General features: G+C 47.5%; 2 protein-coding genes across 2 annotated transcripts; one reads left to right on the forward strand and one right to left on the reverse strand.

The window, feature by feature from the left end:
* The first annotated feature begins 9,570 nt into the window (after window positions 1-9,570).
* LOC136541658 (probable E3 ubiquitin-protein ligase XBOS33) lies at window positions 9,571-13,612 on the forward strand. The gene is made up of 10 exons (XM_066533660.1): window positions 9,571-9,887; window positions 10,012-10,071; window positions 10,442-10,513; window positions 10,614-10,822; window positions 10,892-11,052; window positions 11,144-11,202; window positions 11,323-11,369; window positions 11,489-11,632; window positions 12,298-12,389; window positions 12,748-13,612. The coding sequence occupies exons 1-10, from the start codon at window positions 9,711-9,713 to the stop codon at window positions 13,287-13,289; spliced, it is 1,563 nt and encodes a 520-aa protein (XP_066389757.1). The 5' UTR covers window positions 9,571-9,710; the 3' UTR covers window positions 13,290-13,612.
* Window positions 13,475-15,823, reverse strand: LOC136541666 (uncharacterized). Its single transcript, XM_066533673.1, has 3 exons — window positions 15,138-15,823; window positions 14,195-14,674; window positions 13,475-14,099 (listed from the first exon to the last, which is right to left on the reverse strand). Exons 1-3 carry the CDS (start codon window positions 15,558-15,560, stop codon window positions 13,794-13,796), a joined length of 1,209 nt encoding a protein of 402 aa, XP_066389770.1. The 5' UTR covers window positions 15,561-15,823; the 3' UTR covers window positions 13,475-13,793.
* Between the last annotated feature and the right edge of the window lie 4,566 nt (window positions 15,824-20,389).

A 20,389-nucleotide genomic window follows, 5' to 3' on the forward strand; every position in this document is an offset into this window, starting at 1 on the left:
TCATACCATGCTCTTGGTGCTTGCTTAAGCCCATAGAGCGCCTTTTGGAGTTTATAGACATGGTTGGGGAACTTGGAATCTTCAAACCCTGGTGGCTGCTCCACATACACCAACTCTTATATTGGACCATTGAGGAATGCACTCTTGACATCCATTTGGTATAGCTTAAAGTTATGATGAGTAGCAAAGGCTAGAAGCATTCGAATTGCTTCAAGTCTTGCCACCAGTGCATATGTTTCTTCAAAATCTAAGCCCTCTACTTGAGTGAAGCCTTGGGCCACCAATCTTGACTTATTCCTTGTCACCATGCCATTTTCACCTTGCTTGTTGCGAAAGACCCACTTGGTACCAATGACATTGGTATTGGGCCTTTCCACCAAGTTCCACACTTGATTTCTCTTGAAGTTGTTGAGCTCTTCTTGCATGGCCATGACCCAATCTGGATCTCCAAGTGCTTGTTCTACCTTGAGAGGTTCCAAAGAGGAAACAAACGAGTAATATTAACAAAAATTTGCTAAATGTGAACGGGTTGTTACCCCCTTTTGAATGCTCCCAAGGATGTTGTCAATGAGGTGATCTCGTTGTATAGTTTGACGTAGCCTTGGATGCTCAACACCTCCTTGTTCTTCCTCTAGACTTTTAGCTTCTTCTTGTTCAAAGATAGGCTCCAAGTTGAGCCCTTGAAGTGGTGGAGTAGGAGTTGAAGGAGCTGCTGCTGAGGTGGATGGGGCGGCACTGCCGCCGTGCTGATTTTTTGTAGGTGAGTGCTGCCCTTGTCGATGAAGTACGTCAGTGGAAATTATGCATCAACAGCCTAGGGATCCTCATCATCAGTGGCTCGATCTTCTTGTGGCCTAATGTTGCCTATAGCCATTTGCTTGATTGCCTCACATAGTGGATCCTCCTTTTCTACAACACTTGAATCAACTTGCTCCACTTAAGAGCCATTAGATTCATCAAATGTCGCATCTACCGTGACTTTAACTCTACCCATGGTTTTGTTGAAGACACAATAGGCATGCTCATTTGATCCATAACCAAGAAGAATGCCTTCATCAACTTTAGGTGTGAATTTAGAGGTTTTGGGTCTTTTGTTAAGTATAAAACACTTGCACCCAAACACTCTAAAGTATGACACCTTTGGGTTGTTACCGGTTAGAAGCTCATATGAAGTCTTCTTGAGTTTCTTGTGTAAGTAGAGGCGGTTGATGGCATGGCAAGCGGTGTTGACGACGTCACTCCAAAAGAGGTCCGACGTCTTATACTCATCTAGCATTGTCCTTGCCATATCAAGAATTGTACGGTTCTTCCTCTCTACTATACCATTTTATTGAGGGGTGTAAGGGGTTGAAAACTCATGCTTGATGCCCTCATCATAAAAAAACTCTTCAACTAGAGTATTCTTGAATTCAATCCCATTGTCACTTCTTATCTTCTTAATAGGAAGACTGAACTCCCTTTGTGCTCTTCTCATAAATATCTTAACTTTCTCTTGCACCTAGGACTTATCATAAACAAAGAACACCCAAGTGAAATGGGAATAATCATCAACAATAACTAGACCATATTTGTTACCCCCGATGCTTAGGTAGATGACCGGTCCAAAGGGATCCATGTGAATCAACTCCAACGGTTGTGTAGTGGTCATGATGCTCTTTGGTGGGTGAGGTACACCTACTTGCTTTCCTGCTTGGCAAGCACTACAAATCCCGTCTTTCTCAAATTGAATATTGGTTAGTCCAAGGATGTGGTTATCTTTTAGGAGTTTGGCCAAGTTCCTCATCCCAACATGAGCTAGTTGGTGATACCATAGCCAACCCATGCTAGATTTTGCTACTAAACAGGTCTCAAGCTTAGCTTTACTTTTGCTAAAATCAACTAGGTAAAGCTTGTTCTTGAGGCGACCCATAAAGACAATAGAGGAATCCTCCCTCTTAGAGACCTCCACACCCTTATCTATGAAGAGACAATTATAGCCCATCTCATACAATTGAGAGACAGACAGCATATTGTACTTCAAGGAATCAACATGTAAGCCATTTATAATTGAATGATCAAGTGTGATAACTACTTTACCAAGTCCAATCACACCCCCTTTTGAATTGTCACCAAATATGATATTCTCATTTGAATTTGTAGTTGGGGAGTATGGTGAGAACATACTCCTTTCTCTAGTCATATGATTTGTACAACCGCTGTCAAGTACCCAACTTGACCCACCGGAGGAGTATGCCTGCAACACAAGTTTAGTTCCTAGTTTTAGGTCCCCAAATATTCTTGGAGCCTTGCATGTTAGTCATAAGAACTTTAGGAACCCAAATGAAAGTATTAAGATAAACATTTCGACCATTACCAACAAACTTGGCAAACACTTCCCCCTTGCTATTGTGCTGCAAAACAAAGTTAGAATTCAAACATTGTTGAGGTGTTTTTGCCTTTAGTTGATAAGCATATCTATTTGGAGTGACCCAGATAGATTTCTTTGGTTTCTGGACAACCTGCTCAGGATGAGACACCTTCTTCCTGGGCTTGACATGAGCAGAGAAGGAGGAGGTGGTCTTCCCTTTTCTATGGGGGGGGCACTGCCGCCCTTCACAGCGGCACTATCGCCCATAGGCTGTGGTGCTGCTCTAGGCTGGCCTTGTGCCACCATCTAGGCAGACCTATCTATACCTTTCTACCCTTTGTTCATGAACTGAACACACTCATATCCATTGATTACCTTTCTTCCATTGGTTTTACATCCATGAGTGTGCCCAAGCCCATCTTTGATATGTGGATTTCTTCCATCTTTGTATTGCGGCCTCTTTGGTTGTTCAACTTTGCCACCAGCAGATTTCTTGCCTTCCATGCACCTTTTGCCTAACATAGCATTGAGCCTAGCAATCTCCTTTTTCATAACCTCCATGTTTGCAAGGTTAGTGGAATAAACATTTAAGTCAAGATTATAGCATTTTCCACACTCTTGGCTAGTGGAGGGAATAGAAATGTCATTTGTGTTGGAGGGCAGTGGGGTGCTCTCGCATAGAAGATTATATTGCTCCTCAAGTTTGTTGTGCTTTTTAACTAAGACACAATACTTGTCATTGAGTGCAATATTTGCCTTCTTTGTGAGAGCATGTTCTCTTTGTTCTTCAGCCAAGGCCTTGTTCAAAGAGTCCACCTCACTTCTCTCTAACTCAAGAGCTTCCTTGCAGCCAATATACATCTTTTCGGTTTCCTCAAGATTTTCATCTCTATCGGCTAGCTTGGCTTTAACACTTTTTAATTCCTCCATTAGATTTGTGATGAAGAGCTTGGTCTTAGGATCTAAATTTTTAGTCAATTTAGCATATTTCTCAACATCACTAGTTTCATCATTACTAGAATCACTAAGTCACTACTAGAGATGTCACTAGGAGGTGAAAGAGATTTGGCTCTTCATTTTACCTTCTCACCCTTTGTCAAAAGACAAATGTGAGTGGAGTGGTGGTCATCATCATCGGACATGTTGTTGAAGAGCCTTGGTGTAGAGGATGACTTTAGAATGGCCACGGTTGCAACCTTCACATCCTTATCACTTGACTCTTTAGTTGAGTCCCACTCATGCCCAATGTGTGCCTCTCCCATTTGCTTGTATCTCTTTTTGTGTTCATGCTTGCCTTCATTGTTGTCCCTCTTGTATTTGTTGTCTTTCTTCTCATAGGGACACTTAGCAATGAAATGCTTAGTGCTGTCACAATTATAGCAAGTCATCTTCTTCTTGTTTGGGAACCTTCTTTGCACTATTTTATACCCATTCCTTTTCAGCCTCTTGTGATAGTTCTTCATGAACAAAGCCATGTCATCAATCTTTATGTAATCAGCCCCATCATCTTCATCTTCACTTGAGGATGAACTTGGATCATCATTTTGTGGAGTTGACTTGATTTCCTTGGGCTGACTTGTTGATGCTTACTTGCTGCCTTTTGCTTTGTTGGAGGTGCCTTGATTGCTTGATTTATTGGCCTTGAGAGCTACTTCCTTGATTTTCATGCCTTCTAGCTTGGCTTGCAACTCACCAAGTCTTCTCCTCTCATTGGCTTTTTCTCTTTGCATGTCAAATGTCAACAATCTTCCAAGCACATCATTTGGTGTGAAGTGCTCAAACTTCTTCTTATCTCTAATCAAGGTAACTACGGTCTCATTTCTTGGTGAGTAGGCTTCCAACATAACCTCCACCACTTTGTGATCATCAAGCTCATCACATCCATAGCCTCTAATCTTGTCCACCAAGGTCATCAATCTATCAAACATCTCTTGTGGCCCCTCTCCATCAACAATCATGAACCTATTGAGCTTAGCCATCAACAAATCAATCTTTGCTTTTCTTACTTTATCAACACCTTCATGTGCTAGATGCAAAGTGTCCCAAATCTATTTTGCAAGATTGACATTCATCACTCGGTTGTACTCATTTCCATCCAAGGCACTAAGAAGAATGCTTGTGGCTTGGCCATTGACATGGACAACAGCTAACTCCTCATTTGTTGGCACTTCAGAATCTTCCGGTGGCTGCAATCCATTCACCACAATCTCCCAAAGACCGGAGTGAATACCTACAAGATAGGCACTCATTAAGTGCTTCCACTTGGCAAAGTTTGTCCCATCAAAATAGGGCAACTCGCCCGTGGGTACATTGATAAAGGACCTTTTGTTATGGTTAGACAAATAAGAATAATTAAAGGATACGACGGCATATTTGTTCTTGTTGTTGTTGTTGCCCTTGTCATCGCTATCCTTCTTCTTGTCCTTGCTCTTCATCTTCTTGCTATCTTTTAAAGCATGGTATGACACATCATCATCTCCATCATCTGAGCTACTAGAGAGCTCACTAGATGATGCATCATACTCATTCTTCTCTTGCTCTTGAGCTCTTGTCGCCCTTCTCTTGACTCTTGCCTCTCTTGTGATTCTTCTAGCTTCTTTTCTCTTCTTCTTGTCTTTGAGCCGCTGCTCTTCCTACTTCTTTTCTCTAGCTTCTCTTATTACGATCTTAGTGGCTTTTCTTTCTTTTCTTGCCTTTCTTCTTTTGGCATCGGTGGTCTTGGGTTCTTTAATGGTGACATCACTTGCTGTCGACATGGACAGCTCGCTGCTGCTGCTGACATCCTCGATGTGCACACCACTTGCATCCGCATCGTGAACGGTCCTCGAACCTCCTCCTTCTTCCATAATTCATGCGGTGAAGCATATACGAAGCAACCTCGCTCTGATACCACTTGTAGGATCTACAGGAAGATAAAGGAGGTCTAGAGGGGGGGTGAATAGGCCTATAAAAATTCAACTCAAAACTCTATCAGAATAGAGGGCGGCACTGCCGGCCTATAGGGCGGCACCGTCGCTCTTCGAAAATAAATCTAACACAGCTGAGATTTTACAGAGATGAATCTGACCCCAATAGCTGCATAATCCTGCAATAGAAAGATAAGATCCAGTTCAAAGATTGAATACCATAGAAACTCCACACAAGAGTGGATCAAGCAACCAAACCCTAACACCAGCTAGCAAAGAGCTAAACCAGCAAGTAAACAAGATAAAGCACGCGTGACACAAGATTTATCCTATAGTTCAGCTCACCATAAAGGTTTGCCTAGCTCCACGTTGTTGAGAAAGCCATAAAAGGCTTGGGCTTACCACAAAGGCTTGCCTTACTCTCATTCTCAAATCAAGAGGATGAACTCTTGAAGTGAGAGGTGATTTCTTAGCTCTGAAAATGAGGTTACAAACCTCCCAAGGCTGCCACATGAGTTAGCAAGTCCAAAGGCGATGCCTAGCCGGCTAGGAGCAAGCTCCAAGAGTAACAAACCCTAGAACTACCGGCCAAACGTGAACCAAATGCTCTTAAACTTTGGGAATCAGTGAATCTGCTCTCCAATCGAGTTTTGCTGCCTTTTCTCTCAAGTTTTAATGGTTGGAATCAAGGATTTCCTTTAGGGATGGAGGAGCAACAATGGAGGAGAGATGGTGAGCTTTGGTTCTGTTCTGTTTCGAGTATAATGACTGAATGAAGAAGATTACCGTTGTGGGCTGGGCCTGAAGGGTATAAATACCCCTTGGGTCCAACGGTCAGTTAAGGGCGGCACTACCGCCCTAGCCAAAACAGGTAAGCTGAGGTGAAATTTGGCTGGCTGTTTTGACTAGGTGAGAGGATGTAAATATAATAATTTGAGCATCTGGTTCAACAGTTGACCAACTGTCCTAAAATTCCTCTTAATAGTACGACTTTCCCTAAACTCAGTTTCAAAACATAAAAGACTTTAAACCTCCTTTAAGCTAGGTTTAGACACCTTTTATAATTAGGACACCTACAACCTATACATCATCCTCATTTTTCGATTCCCTGCTTGTCATCTCGATAAATCTCATTAGTCCTCTAATTTGGTGGTCATCAATGCCAAAACCCATAATAGGACTTGATTGCACTTACAGAAAGTGACCGGACGCTCCGATCAAGAGGCTCGGCAAACAGGCGTTAGTAGCAGTGACCGGACGCTGGCGGCAAATTGACCGGACATAGGACAACAGAGTTCGGTCGAGTACAGAGAGGTTCTAGAGCGGTGAAAATGCGACCGGACGCTGACAGCGTCCGATCAGTTGATCACGGCTCTAACAGTCGGGACGATCGGACGTGTCCGATCAGGACGTGACCAGCGAGATTTCGTCCCCAACAGCTACTTTCTCAGTGGGGCTTATAAATACAACCCCCCAACCAACCAAATAAAATGTGTGGAGCTAAGGAAATATACCAAGGGTGTTGATACACCATTTTAGTGATATCCACTTGCATAGTGCTTAGTATTTTATTAGGTGATTAGCGTAGGTGCTTTGTGAAGTGCTTAGGTTGATTAGACCACCACTTATGCGCTTGCTCTAGGTTTAGCCCTAGTGTTTAGTGAGGTTTGCATACCTCTTATCACTCGGTGCTTGCACGCACCATTATTGTACATCGGAAGGGCTTGTAGTCTTGCGAGATCACACGAACCGTGTTTTTGGTGTGGCCGCCACCGTGTACTGGAGGGAACAAGGTCCGCGGCGTTTCGGCCAGAAACTTGATAGTGAAAACGGCGGGGAGCATCCGGGAGAGGCTTGCCGGAAGACACGTCGGAGACCCACTTGCGCGTGGGGAAGGCCCGAGGCTATCCACGGAGTTACCCGACCGAGAGCTTGGTCCTTGTGAGGGATTCCTTGCGAGGGGCTCCAACGAGGACTAGGAAAAGCTTGCATACTTCTCGATACCTCGGTAAAAATACCGGAGTCGTCGACGGGAGTTTGCATATTTTTACCTTGCTCTTTAGCTTCCGCATTTACATTGATTGTATTACTCTTTTTGCGGTAGAGATAGCAACACATTAGCAAAACCATAGTTGCACATTTAGATAGTTTATCTTTTGCATAGATTTTGCTAAGGTTAGAAAAAGAGACCATAATTTAGAAGTAGATTTTTAAGTTGCCTAATTCACACTCCTCTTAGGCCTCACGGTCCCCTACAATAATGACGTTACAGAATCACTATCCATAGATCTAGCACACAAACTGATATTTGATGAAGTGTAAACCCTAGAACATGTACTAGTACGTGATTAAAAGATAGAGTGAGAGAGATAGAGGTTGAGAAGGTGCAAACCATCGGTCGCCTTCGTAGAAGATAAGCTGGCCATGGGGTTGCTTGACGGTGGCGCGGTAAAGGCCGACGGTGAAGACGCTGTCACGGTGGCAACGGTGCAGAGGCGGGCGGTGGCCAGTGGCAATCTTTTCATCGCTAGCAGCACCCCCTCTTAGATCGGTTAGGGTTTAGGGACTGTATGTGGGGCGTCTGACGGCTCAGATGAACCTCGTGCCTTGTGCTCTGACTCTATCTTTTTTTTATGGGGCGTGTTTAGTTGCCCAAACCTGACACATCCAAAAAGCAATGCGCACTGTAGCGGTACTGTAGTATTTCGTTTGTATTTGGTAATAATTGTCCAACCGTTGACTAATTAGGATTAAAACGTTTGTCTCGTAAAGTACAACCAAACTGTGTAATTAGTTATTTTTTTACCTACATTTAATACTCCATGCATGTATCCAAAGATTTGATGTGATGTGATGTGATGGAGAATCTTGCACTGTGCAAAATTTGAAAGTGCAAAGTTGATAGAACTAAACGTGGCCATGATGTTGTACGACGGAGGTCCACCAATTATGAAACGGTTAGACATTCACGATCAGAGTGTGAATTGTAAGGACCCAATTAACCGTTGAACCTGGAAATCATCACCCAAGTGCTCGTCAGGCAGCAGGTGCCGTCTACCGGCCACTGTGTGTGTGAGCGTGACAAAACATGTCCCCAACCCCAACCAGAAAGTTCTGTCTTTGGCCCCGTATTTTTGCTCGTTGGACCCATTTTCTGGCGGACAGACCGACCCACCGTCCATGTCAAAACCTGTGACTCCCAAGCACGCTACGCCGACCCCACTCGCCTACCGCAATCACCCCATTCTGCTTTTCTTTTCGCCCTGTCTGTAACGCAAAAACACGGGCAGGTCGTCTCGTCGTGAAACACTACGGCCGGCCTCCCGGGCTTGTTTGGGATCGAGACCTACGAACACGCCCGGGGGGCAACACGCCGTCGATTTCAGGTGCCTGGGACAGTTGGGGCTGGATCGAACATTTCTATTTCTACAAAATCCACTGTCGTGGCGAAGAGAGATTAACTGGCGATGGCGAGTGGCGAAAAGCGAAGAGTTGAAACAAATTTGGGTTGCAACGAGCCCATAACGAAAAGGACTTTTGTGGCTCGTCTTTTCTATCTGCTCCTAGATAAGAACACACCCACTTCATCTACCACCGAAACAAAAAAGTAGGAAAAGAAAGGATCCATCCGTGAGCGTTGGGCACGTGAGTGTCATCATGCAAAATCAACTTAGTGTCAGCCACTAGAGGATTAATTAAAGCCTTCAAAGTTTGACCAAATATATAAGCAAAATTATTAATGCTTTTAGCACCAGATATATATTATAAAAATATATCTTATGATAAATCTAATGATACTTATTTAATGAAATAATTATTTATACTTTTTTTTATATAGTTGGTCAAATTTGAGATACTTTAACTTGATGTGGAGTATTGTACTAGAATTATATTCTTTTTTAGACGGAGAAAGTATTTGCTAGAGAATTCAAATAGGATCGTAGATAGTATGCTAGATAATAACGTTAATAAAGAAACTATTAGCCGGCTTCTTTTACTAGCAGCCAGACCCTAAGCCCAATCACAGCTCACAAGATCACGGACACGCATGTTAGTATGTCACGCCTACTTGAGTGAAGCAGACAATAAAAGGGTGGTAAATAAATAAATCCAAATCAAGAGAATATAAAATGTGGTATAATAATAAGGAAAACAAATTAATAAAGGCCTTCCATTTCCACTCCCCGTCCCGTCCTCCTCCCTCTTCCTCCGGAGCTGCGAAATTTTTGAGACCCCAGCCAGGAGACGCGGAGGGAGACCACCCACCCCCCCCCCCCCCCCCCCCGCCCCCCCCCCCCCCCCCCCCCCCCCCCCCCCGGAATTCGCACAAATCACAGAAGCGCCCCTTGCCGCCGGCGAGCGCGCGTACCCCCAGGAGGCGGTGGCGGCGGAGTCCGCTCTCTCTGCCGGCACGCCGAGTGGTTGCGAAGGGCGCGCCTGCCTCGCCGGCGCCGGCGATGGGCAACTCGCTGGGTTGCTCGGCCTCCGGCGAACGCCTCGTCTCGGCGGCGCGCGACGGGGACGCCGTCGAGGCGCGGATGCTGCTGGAGCTCAGCCCCGCGCTCGCGCGCTACTCCACCTTCGGCGGCCTAAACACCCCGCTCCACTTCGCCGCCGCCAAGGGCCATCTCGACGTACGTGCGGATTCTTCCGTGTTTTCAGCGACTCTCCTCCCTCCACCCCCCCCCCCCCCCCCCCCCCCCCCCCCCCCCCCCCCCCCCCCTCGATTTTGGGTCAGGAATTGTTCTCTCTGTGCAGATTGTCACGATGCTGCTGGAGAAAGGCGCTGACGTTAACGCGCGCAACTACTGTGGCCAGGTACGCTCTCTGGGTTCAAAAGTTCTCATCTATGTGTGTTCCAGTTATCATCTGTGAGTGCAATTCGAACAAATGCTAAGATCTGTTCGTGCACAAGTGGTTGATTTGTCAACTCCTATGCCATGGAAATAGATTGTGGCATCAAGATTCAGTTTTAGGTTGCTCTGCTCAGCGATGGCATAAGAAAATCTGAACCTGTTATGCACTTGTGCCTATGAGCCAGAGCTGAACCAAGATTTGATTAGATTTCATAGCTCTTTCTGGCACTTATGCCCGCGGGATAGGAATTGCATTTTTGTTCATTCTTCAGTTTTTATCTGTATCAAATAGTTTGTTGATTGGTTGCAATTGCTTTGATGGATGGATCAAGACTGCGTTGATGCATGCGTGTCGGCATGGGCACTGGGAGGTGGTTCAGATGCTTCTTCTCTTCAGATGCAATGTAAGACGTTGTCTAATATAATATTTTTGTCTGCTACGTTTTTTTTTGGCTTAGCACAAGGTGGGTCCGTGGGTACTGATTTTTTTTTTGTCTGATTCAGGTTACCAGGGCAGATTACTTGAGTGGTCGAACGGCACTGCATTTTGCTGCACATGATGGATTTGTTCGGTGTATTAGGCTTTTAGTTGCAGACTTTGTCCCAAGTGTGGCCTTGGAAGATATTGCCTCTTCTGTGGTGGATGGTGGTGATTGTCAGACGAACAGTGGGAGCAGTCCTAATTCCTTGTTGGGGCAGAAGTTTAATGAATCGTATGTGTTGTCAATGAATCAAATTTTATTGTTTCAAAAAACTATCTGTTAACTCCATGTTTGTTTCAGTGCCCGTGTGAGGTACATCAACAAGCCTGCTGATGGTGGCGTTACAGCACTTCACATGGCAGCATTGAACGGTCACTTAGATTGCATGCAGTTGTTGATTGACTTAGGTGCTAATGTCTCAGCTGTGACATTCCCCTATGGCACTACTACAAATTTGATAGGCAAGTGTTGGTTCTTAGCTCAGATGGAATGCATTGGACAATGCTATTTCTCTTACTCAAATGAGATTTTAACAATGCACTGGTGGAACAGGAGCTGGCAGTACACCGTTGCATTATGCGGCAGGCAGGGGTAAACAAGAATGCTGTGAGGTTAGTCAATGTCATAAAGCAGCATCACCTTTTTGACAAGAAGCCCGTTTCAGACTTTCAGTTATAGCTATTGAATGAAGAATTAATTTGTTCTGGTATTTGATGATGCTGTTTTTGCAGCTACTAATATCAAAAGGTGCTAGCAGGTTGACACTCAATTGCAATGGGTAAGTTGTTTTTGTTAATAATGTTATGTAGTATTCCAAATCTTTAGTAATATTACCATTTTATCCATTGGCCAAACTCACATGAGTAGCCGTAACTTATTTCACTATCTTGTGTTTAGGTGGCTTCCTGTTGATGTTGCTAGAATATTTGGACGGCGCTCTTTGGAGCCATTACTTTCTCCGAATTCGCACTCGAATGTCCCTGTATTTCAACCGTCCAGTTATCTTGCCTTGCCGCTCATGAGCATACTTAATATAGCCAGGTTAGTGTTTAACAACTCACACATGTTTTCTTCAGCTGGAAGTAAAGTATTATAACTGAATTTCTTACTTTCATAGATAGCTATCGATGCTGGCTTTTGATATAATGAATGTATGTCGCTATGCTAGAAGACTTTTGATATGTCAACATATGCCCTATGCTTTTTGCAAAGTAAAGGAGGAGGCCATGAAAGCTGTTTCATTCTGTATTCTAGTGGAAATAATATCTGTGAACAGTTAGGGGAGTTTACATCTCTTTTAGAATTGCATTATTTCCAGAGATTGTTACTTTTACTAAGGCAACAATGCTCGGCTTGGATTGTTGGGTATGGAGAAAATATGGTCATTGATCTGTCTCTTTTGCCACCTTCAATCATCGTAGTATAGTCATCTCTAGTACTCCAGTTATTTTAACATTTATGTTGGAGTTAAACTGCTAGAATGAAGTTGAGTTACTTCTGCTGATTTTGCAATTTTACCTACTTAAGCTGGCTCTGCGATTCCTCCTTGGATGTGTTTGGTGTTTTTTTCTCCCGCTAATAGCGTTACATGTGGTTTAGATATAGTCATTCAATTTTCGAAAAAAAAGATATAGTCATTCAAATGATCTTAAAGTTAAAACGTATTGAACATTTGTTTATATATTTTATTTGATGCGCATTTGCAGAGAATTTGAGTTGCAGCATACAGTACCGTCAGTTGATGATAATGATCTCTGTTCAGTTTGTCTAGAAAGGTCTTGTTCTGTTGCTGCTGAAGGTAACTTGCTTAAATTTTACCTAGAGAGGCTTCTTCAATATTATCGTGCTTAAATTTTACCTAGAGAGGCTTCGATATTTCTCGCTTCACATGGCACTATGACTGCAAGAGATGCTGTCATTTTGTGAAACTTTAAAAATCAGTGAAAGTAACACAACACTATATAAATGAAAGTTAAATACCAAAACACTAATGGCACTTTTATACGTAACCTTGGTTGCGTAAAGTGCTTTTAAGCTTTAACAAAGCTATATGTTTTCAATAGGATTTCCGTTGATCTCTTGGTCATCTATATCATGCTACAGTGTGTCCCAATGTGTAAAGTTGGTATGTGACATTATTTTTTTTGTCCTTTCAGGTTGCAGTCATGAGTTCTGCATCAAATGTGCTCTCTATCTCTGCTCAACCAGCAACATCCGTGTCGAGTTCACAGGCCCACCTGGGTCCATCCCGTGCCCTCTTTGTCGGAATGGCATAATGTCATTCACTAAGTTACCAAGCACACCAACAGAAGGGCTTAAATCAAGTTCAGCACTCACATTCTGCAACCCATGCATACTAAACACCCGATCTATGGACTCGCCAGCCACTGTCTCCAAAGCCGAAATCAGACGCAACCGTGTGGCAGCCGTCTCTTCAGAGCTAGTCTGTCCAATCACCTGCAGCCCGTTCCCGTCATCCGCCCTCCCAACCTGCAGGTGCAGCGATGATGATCCATGCGGTGCTACAGATGCACAGGATGGTTCCGAGGTCCAATCTCCCCGACCCTCGCACTGCGTAAGTATGGAGCTGGACAAGAGGGGGGAGGAGGATCTAGACCGGACCAGCTGCTCAGGCATGTTCTGGAGCCGAAGAAGCTGCCACAGGGAGCAGCAGTGTGATGCAGAGATCAACGCTTGATTCTTTATTTGTGGTTGTGAATATGTTTGGATTCATAGCAACTCAATGCGGGAGATGAGCAGCGGTTATTTTTCCTCCCCAGCTGTGTTCCTTTCTCTCCTATTTACAGCCAATATTTTCTTGATTGGTGAAATGCTGCTGCGACCTTTGCAGCCGTAGCGTGTGTACTGTAACAGTTTTGTTACGATGGGTCGTGTTCCTGTGAATCTAGATAGTTTCAAAGTTGCTAGCCAGTTACTGTTCTTTGTAGCTGTATGTAAATTGCAGATCTGGATGGAATTATTTTCAGTCTGATGATAAATATTTATGTACAACGAGTCAAATACCCCTCTAATGATATATAAAAAGTGCCTTCGTCTATTCAGTTTCTTGGTACAATACAGTAGTGGCTAGGCCTGAGCTCACAGGAAGTGCCTTTCTTCAACGATCAGTAGTGCTTCGAGACATGTAGCTACAGCAGATCAGTCATGTACTACGACTCGCTAGATGCGAGTCCTGGATCAGTTAAGCCGACGCCGACGCCGGTGATGACAGGAGCGTGCTGACGATCCTGTCGCCGAGTCCTGGCACCGCTGACAAGAAGTGGCCAGTACCGGGGAGCTCGTGGTAGTTGACCCAGCCGAGCTTGCGGCACGTGTGCCGCTGCAGCTGCACGGGCACGACGCCGTCCTCGTCGCCTTGGAACAGGTGCACCGGGAACGGCGGCTTCTCGAGGTCCGTGGGCTCGAACTCCGGCCACCTCCCGAACATGACCACCATGTCGCGGTAGAAGGACTCCTGCGCCCCCTGCTGCGTCGCCAGCCTCGCCCTCTGCAACAAGAAAGAACACTTTGCAAAGCTGTTGGTTTCGTTCCGGGGGACAGGACAAGCTAATTAAGGCAACCGAGCGAGGTGAGCCGACGAACCGAGTGGAACATGCCGTTGGAGAGCGCCATGACGCGGTTCTTCTCGTCGAGCGCGTTGGGGAAGGGCGCGGAGCCGTCGATGACGGTAGAGGTGGGCAGCCACGACTGGCTCATCCACCAGTGTAGCAGCCACGGTGCGTAGTAGGCGACCCGGAGCGACCACTGGTCGCCGACGGTCTGCTTCCTGTAGAGCTGCCGGGCGAGGCCCCGCGGCAGCCCGCGCCAGCGGTAGTTGATCACGGGCGCCATCATGGCCAGCCCGGCCAGCCTGTGCGGGATGTACCTGATGGCGGCCCAGCCGGCGTGGGAGCCGAGGGAGGAGCAGACGAGGTGGAACCTGTCGCCGAGCCCCAGCGCGTCGGCGAGGTCCTCGATGTCCAGCGCCGCGCTCTCCAGCGACCGCCGCGGGTCCGGGTCGCTCTCGCCGTACCCGGCGCGGTCGAACGCCACCATGTACACGCCCAGCTCCTCCAGCAGCTCCTGTAGTTCGAGTGTTCCGTTCATCAGTTACGTACAGTATGTTCTTTCCATCAGTTACACTGACTGACACAGTCGCGTGCTACAATTTCTACGGGGGGCGTCGGTCGTGCGGGCCTGGAAACGATATGATTGGCCATGCATGCACCGTGCCGGCGCCCACACGCTTCAGGTAGGCAAAGACAGCGAGAATTCAACGCGAGCCGGCCTAGTCGTTTTCGTGGAACGTCGTTGCGTGTTACTCCTGGCGGATGGTTGGTGAGCGACGACGACGGCGGCACAGCCGTCAGCATGGGGTTGGCGGTGGAGTTGGTGCTGGCCACCAACTTGCTTGGTTGCCGGCCGGTGCGCTATCGGCCGGACTAGTGGTTGCCACGGCCTGAAGCACACGCATACATGCATGCATGTGGAAGAAAGAAGATGGAGAGAGAGACGGGCAGCGCGCACGAGTCCGTCACCAACCAACCTGGGAAGCGCGGGGCGAGTCCATTCGGCCGCCGGAGAAGCCGTGCGAGTAAACGACCTTGAAGCGCGCTCGGTCCCTGCTGACCCCGGACTCGGCGTACGCCAGGTACCGCCCGTCCCGGAGCCGCACCCTGGGCGCGGTCACCGGCGGGCCCCCGGGCGTCCCGCACGACGTCGGCGGAGGCGGCCGGACGGCGTTCAGGAACCACCCCGCCACCATCGCTACGGCCGCCAAGAGCACCAGCAGCCCCGCGGCCGGGGTGCTCGTCGTGCTCCCGGTCGTCCCTGTCCCTGGCGGCAATGGCAACCAGTCGCACACACCGCGCATGTAAGCCAGGCAAACCCAGCACACCATGGCTGCACGCATTGCGCCGATCGCAAGCGACCAGTAGCCTGTGGAGGCAGCCGCTGCACCTGCAGCCATGGGAGCGCGAGCTGGAGTTGGAGCTGATGACCGAGCTGGGAAAGGAAAACTAATGGAGTGGGTCGTGTACTCGTGTGGTGGTGTTGTTGAGGCTAGCTTGCTTAGCTACAACTACAAGGCTTTGTGAGGAGGGAGGGGTGGTTCTTAAAACATGTTAGGTATTGTGCTGATGAGCTATTGCGAGCTAAATGGTGGTGACTTGGTGAGTGGTGACGCTTTGCAGTTGCTGATGTGTGGTGGTGGAGGGGGCAACCAGGGCAACCCTTTCACTAACCTACCGACGACGTCTGCTTGCTTGTGCACACACTGCACACATATATATGCTACGTTATCAGCCTCATTCGGTGCATATACATATATATGCTTTCATTTTCTGGTCATGCCAAATTGTTGCCAGTGAGGTGCATACCTTGTCGTCGATCTGCACCGCCGCTGTCTGCTCGTCGAAGGGAGAGGGAGCCCGTGCCCGTGCCCTAGCCGCCACCACCGCTGGAGGGAGAGGGAGCCCACTGCCCGTGTGAGGCCGCGCCTCCACCACCGTGCGCCGCCTGTGGGAGAGAGGGAGGGAGGTGCCGGGAGAGAGGGAGGGAGTGCCGGGCGGAGAGAGGGAGGGAGGGAGCGCCGCACGTGTTACGGGAGGGAGGGAGCGCGCGGCGTTACGGGAGGGAGGAAGTGGAGAGAGCGGGTGCGGCTGGGAGGTAGGAAGTGGAGTGAGCAATAAACCCTAAGTCTTGGTTATATATGAGCCCGGTAGAATAATGAGTATGGGCTTTGCCTAGGCTGAGAGCTGGGCCACTATTTACCGAGGCGGGCCTTATAATGTGACCGCATCGGTTAATGTATTAACTAAGGCGGTTGCGTTAGGAAAACCGCCTCGGTTAATAAATATTAACTGAGGCGGTCGCATTAGGTTGCCCGCCTCGGTAAATCGATTTTGCGAGGCGGTTGACTGTGGCTGCCTCGGTTAATGCCAGGCATTAACCGAGGCGGTTAAAAAGCCCGCCCGCCTCCGAGCCCAATTTCAAAACACCTCGTAAAATCTTTTATGTAGTAGTGCGCCGGCCCATTTCAAAGTGCAGTGCAGTGGTCTCCCCCAACCCTACCTGAAAAGGCCTCGTTTTCTCTGAAAAAAGAATTGGTCTTACACATAAGTTTATTACTAGATGCTGGGTCATGTAGTAGATGTGGGTCATGTAATATTTGTTTGATATTACGTATATCTTTTAGTAGTTCAAAAAGTTTGAGTTTACACGAGTTCTAGTCTTTCTCAATAATGATTTTCAAAGACTCCATGGCCATTCCACAGATGCTATGCCGTGCCGGTTTGACTACAGATTATTCAGTACTTGCTGGGTTTTTGAAGACTGGATGAATATATTATGTACTATATGTATAGCTGGCCATTCGGGCCGCCCGGCCCGGCCCGGCATGGGCCCGTGCCAGGCCCGGCCCGGTAGGGCACGGCACGGTAGAGCATGACGGGCCGCCGAGCCGTGCCGCCCCAGTCCGCCATGCCTAATTGATGGTGCAGGCACGGCCCGTCGGGCCACTTCCCGTGCCGGCCCGGCCCGGAAAGCACGGCCTTTTTAACAGGCCAGGCCGCCCCGAGGCCCGCCTCAGCAGGGGAAGGGAGAGAGGACAGAGGACGAGGTCAAAACGGCGGTGGTGGGTGGCACCGAGGGCAGGAGGCCCGTCTCCCGCGTCGCACGTGGGGAGAAGCGGGGTGCGAGTGCGGCCATCCCGAAGCCCGCAACCACAGCCAAGAGAGAGAGAGAGAGAGCGAGGCGGGGGAGAGGAGGCCGTCGGCGCGAGCTGCTCGAGTCGCGGGAGGTGGCGGGCCAGCGGCGACCGTCGGATCCGGCGGCAGGAGCCAGGAGGAGGATGGAGGAGGCCGCCCGCTCGACGCTGCTGTTGCTACCGAGCTCAACGCCGCGCACCCGAGGCGGATCCGGCTGGAGGCGGCGGCCGCGCACCCGCGCGTGGCAGGAGGAGGCAGGGGTAGCCCGCGGGAGGTGACGGTGGACGCCACCGAGGAGGATCTGGCCGCGTGCAGCAAGAAGAGGTAGGGAGGTGAGGAGCCCCGAGCCCACAGTGGTGCACCTCAGCGGCGGAGTGGAGAAGGACGGACGGAGGAGCGAGCTTGCGCGTGTGGGAAGGGGGGACGGCGCGTGTGGGAAAGGGGGACGGAGGGCGAGCTTGCGCTGTGGTGTGGAGCCGGCCCGTGCGCTTTTATATGCGGAGGGGAGGGAGGCAGGGAAGGTGGGCCGGCCGCGCTGGGCCGCGGGGAGGGGAGGATGAGTGAGGAGGGGGAGGGGGGTGGCTGGGCCGCTGCCAGGCCGGCTGACGCAGGCCGGGCCATGCCATGCCAGCCCACGGGCCTGAGCAGCGGCCCAGGCACGGCCTGCTCCCTCGGGTCGGGCCAGTCCGGGCCCGTATGTCACCGGACCGTGCCGTACTCGTGTCGGGCTAAAAAAGCGGGCTTCATACCGTGCCGTCGTGCCTCGGGCTGCATGGCCAACTTTAACTATATGAAAACAAAAAAAAGAACTATTTACATGAGCATGACGTAGGTGATGATGCTTTGCCCAAAGTCGCATCCACTGAATCTTTTTGGCTCCCTCTGGATAGCTGTCACACGTCTCTTTTCTTCAGGAGCAGTCCTTGGAAGTTGGTGTTGGGGGTTGGTGCATGGTGTTGAAGTATGAATGGACAGCAATCTTCACCCGTTTGGCATCTCATGTACTACTACGACCTTTCTGGAGTCTCAGTCCTCACTAAGGCCCACGTTTGATCTAAAAATTTTTGGATTTTAGCTACTGTAGCATTTTCGTTTTTATTTAGTAATTAGTGTCTGATTATGGATTAATTAGGTTCGAAAGTTCCGTCTCGCGATTTCTCACCCAACTGTGCAATTAGTTTTTTTCGTCTATATTTAGTACTCTATGCATACACCGCAAGATTCGATGTAACGGATACTGCGCAAAAAAATTTAGGTTTTGGGGTGCATCTAAACGGGGCCTAACTCCAAATAAACGGGGCCTAACTCCAAATACTGGCTTGTTGGAAAGACCCCGTGGACTGGACCAATGAGAGTGAGTGAGAGAGAGAGAGAGAGAGAGAGAGAGAGAGAGAGGTAGCTAAGCCTTTTTTGCATTGGGTCGGTAGTGATCTTGGTAGGTAAGGACGTGTTTCAGAAGTTGTGAAACGGCATTATTGTCAAAATGCAGATTGTTCTGTGTGGATGTGGTAAAACCGTAAAAGCATGGCAGTACCTGAATCGTTTGCGTATTGGAATCACCCTTTAGGCTTGGGCTAGGTCTTCGTTTCATGCTGATTTGTTCTTCTGATTTACCGTCGACAAGTCTTTCCATTCCCTGGCCGTCTCGTTGTCGTCCACAGAATACAGACTCAGTAGCGTCAATGGCGCAAAGCTTCTCTCAGGAACAGCGTGTTGATAGAAGATTTATTTCAGAGTTCTGGGGACAAAACATGCCTCGGCTCGCCATATATTGCATTGAGCTAAACAGCGTTACAAGCTTACAGCACTTCATAGCATTTCACAATCTCTGCACCTAGGGCAAAACTAGCACAAAATTTAAGTGACGACCTATTACTGATGAATCAGTGTAGCTAAATAAAAGAAGGTATATATTTATTTGGAAACCCAGAATTTGAATAGGGCACATGCCCCCCCGCTCCTTGTGTACTGGATCTGCCCCTATTTGCACCCACTAGCTCCCATAAGAAACTGGGTACCAAAAGCTGAACAAACTTAACGAAGACATATATATATAGTCTGGTGACATGTTTCATTCAAAACACATCTAGTGTACTAGCCTGTTGTTATCTTCTTTTTTCTTTCTCCTAATAAATTGTAGAAGTAAAGCTTTTGCCGTACTTTCGGGAAAAAAAAATGGTGCAAACAGCGGTAGCACCGGAAGGACTGAGAGCATGAGTTTATCAAGGAAAGAGTAGTCTTCACTCGGTTGTTGTACACCGTACTGCCAATGATTTCGTCAATGGAAAAGAATTAAAGAATGAAGCATCCTCCGTATGAACTTGAGTTACTTTTCTGAAACGTCCACTCATTTGACCTTTTCCGAAGGGCGCCCACACCTACCGGTATCGGTTGATTCACGTGGCATTATTATCACGAAACGAAATATGAATGTTTTGGTGTTCCTTTGAGAACGATGGCCTACCAGACCAAGTTAATTCTTCCAATCTTCAACGATCAGGGTCCTGTTTGACATAGGTCTATGCTCCAAGAAATACGTGGAGCCAGAACTGTGTGTACACTTCAGTTATCTTGATGTACTGTTTTCTTTCCGTTCTACACAAAAAAGAGTCGCAAGATTCTTGATTTTAGCATACAAACTCTAGATATTAGGTGAATCTTAAGTTGGAACTGTAGTAAACGGGCATAAAGCAACTTCAAGAGACTCTTTATATTTTTTCTGATTTATTTATAGAAATAGAGGTTTAGGTGAAAAATATTATCCTTCAACAGCCTCTTTAATTGTCTCTTCAAATATAGACAATCATCTACTCAAGATTTATCGCTAGCTAAAGATGGAGAGTGAGGCTGTCTCTCTAGTGTGCGCACGAGATATATAATAGTTGTTGGGGGTACAAAGATATGGATAGCGGTTTTTACTCAGATGATTCTCCAAATGATGATTTAGAGAGTAAATTTTATAAAGACTCTTGTAGCTAACTCAGAGAATTATAGCAATTTTTCAAAAAAAAAAAATTACGACCTTGAACAATTTACTATGTTTGCTTGACATCTCAAACAAAATTTATGCTCAATTTATATCTCAAACTGT

Source organism: Miscanthus floridulus, chromosome 1 (assembly GCF_019320115.1).
Source record: "Miscanthus floridulus cultivar M001 chromosome 1, ASM1932011v1, whole genome shotgun sequence".
Lineage (NCBI taxonomy): Eukaryota > Viridiplantae > Streptophyta > Magnoliopsida > Poales > Poaceae > Miscanthus > Miscanthus floridulus.

Excerpts from the sequence above, each read along its gene's own strand:
- LOC136541658 (XM_066533660.1), top strand. The coding sequence starts at position 9,711 with ATGGGCAACTCGCTGGGTTGCTCGGCCTCCGGCGAACGCCTCGTCTCG. Across the intron at positions 11,053-11,143 it reads CACTACTACAAATTTGATAG|GAGCTGGCAGTACACCGTTG; the intron begins GCAAGTGTTGGT and ends CTGGTGGAACAG. Across the intron at positions 11,633-12,297 it reads AGCATACTTAATATAGCCAG|AGAATTTGAGTTGCAGCATA; the intron begins GTTAGTGTTTAA and ends GCGCATTTGCAG.
- LOC136541666 (XM_066533673.1), bottom strand. The coding sequence starts at position 15,560 with ATGGCTGCAGGTGCAGCGGCTGCCTCCACAGGCTACTGGTCGCTTGCG. Across the intron at positions 14,675-15,137 it reads ACTCGCCCCGCGCTTCCCAG|GAGCTGCTGGAGGAGCTGGG; the intron begins GTTGGTTGGTGA and ends CTCGAACTACAG. Across the intron at positions 14,100-14,194 it reads CCAACGGCATGTTCCACTCG|AGGGCGAGGCTGGCGACGCA; the intron begins GTTCGTCGGCTC and ends TTCTTGTTGCAG.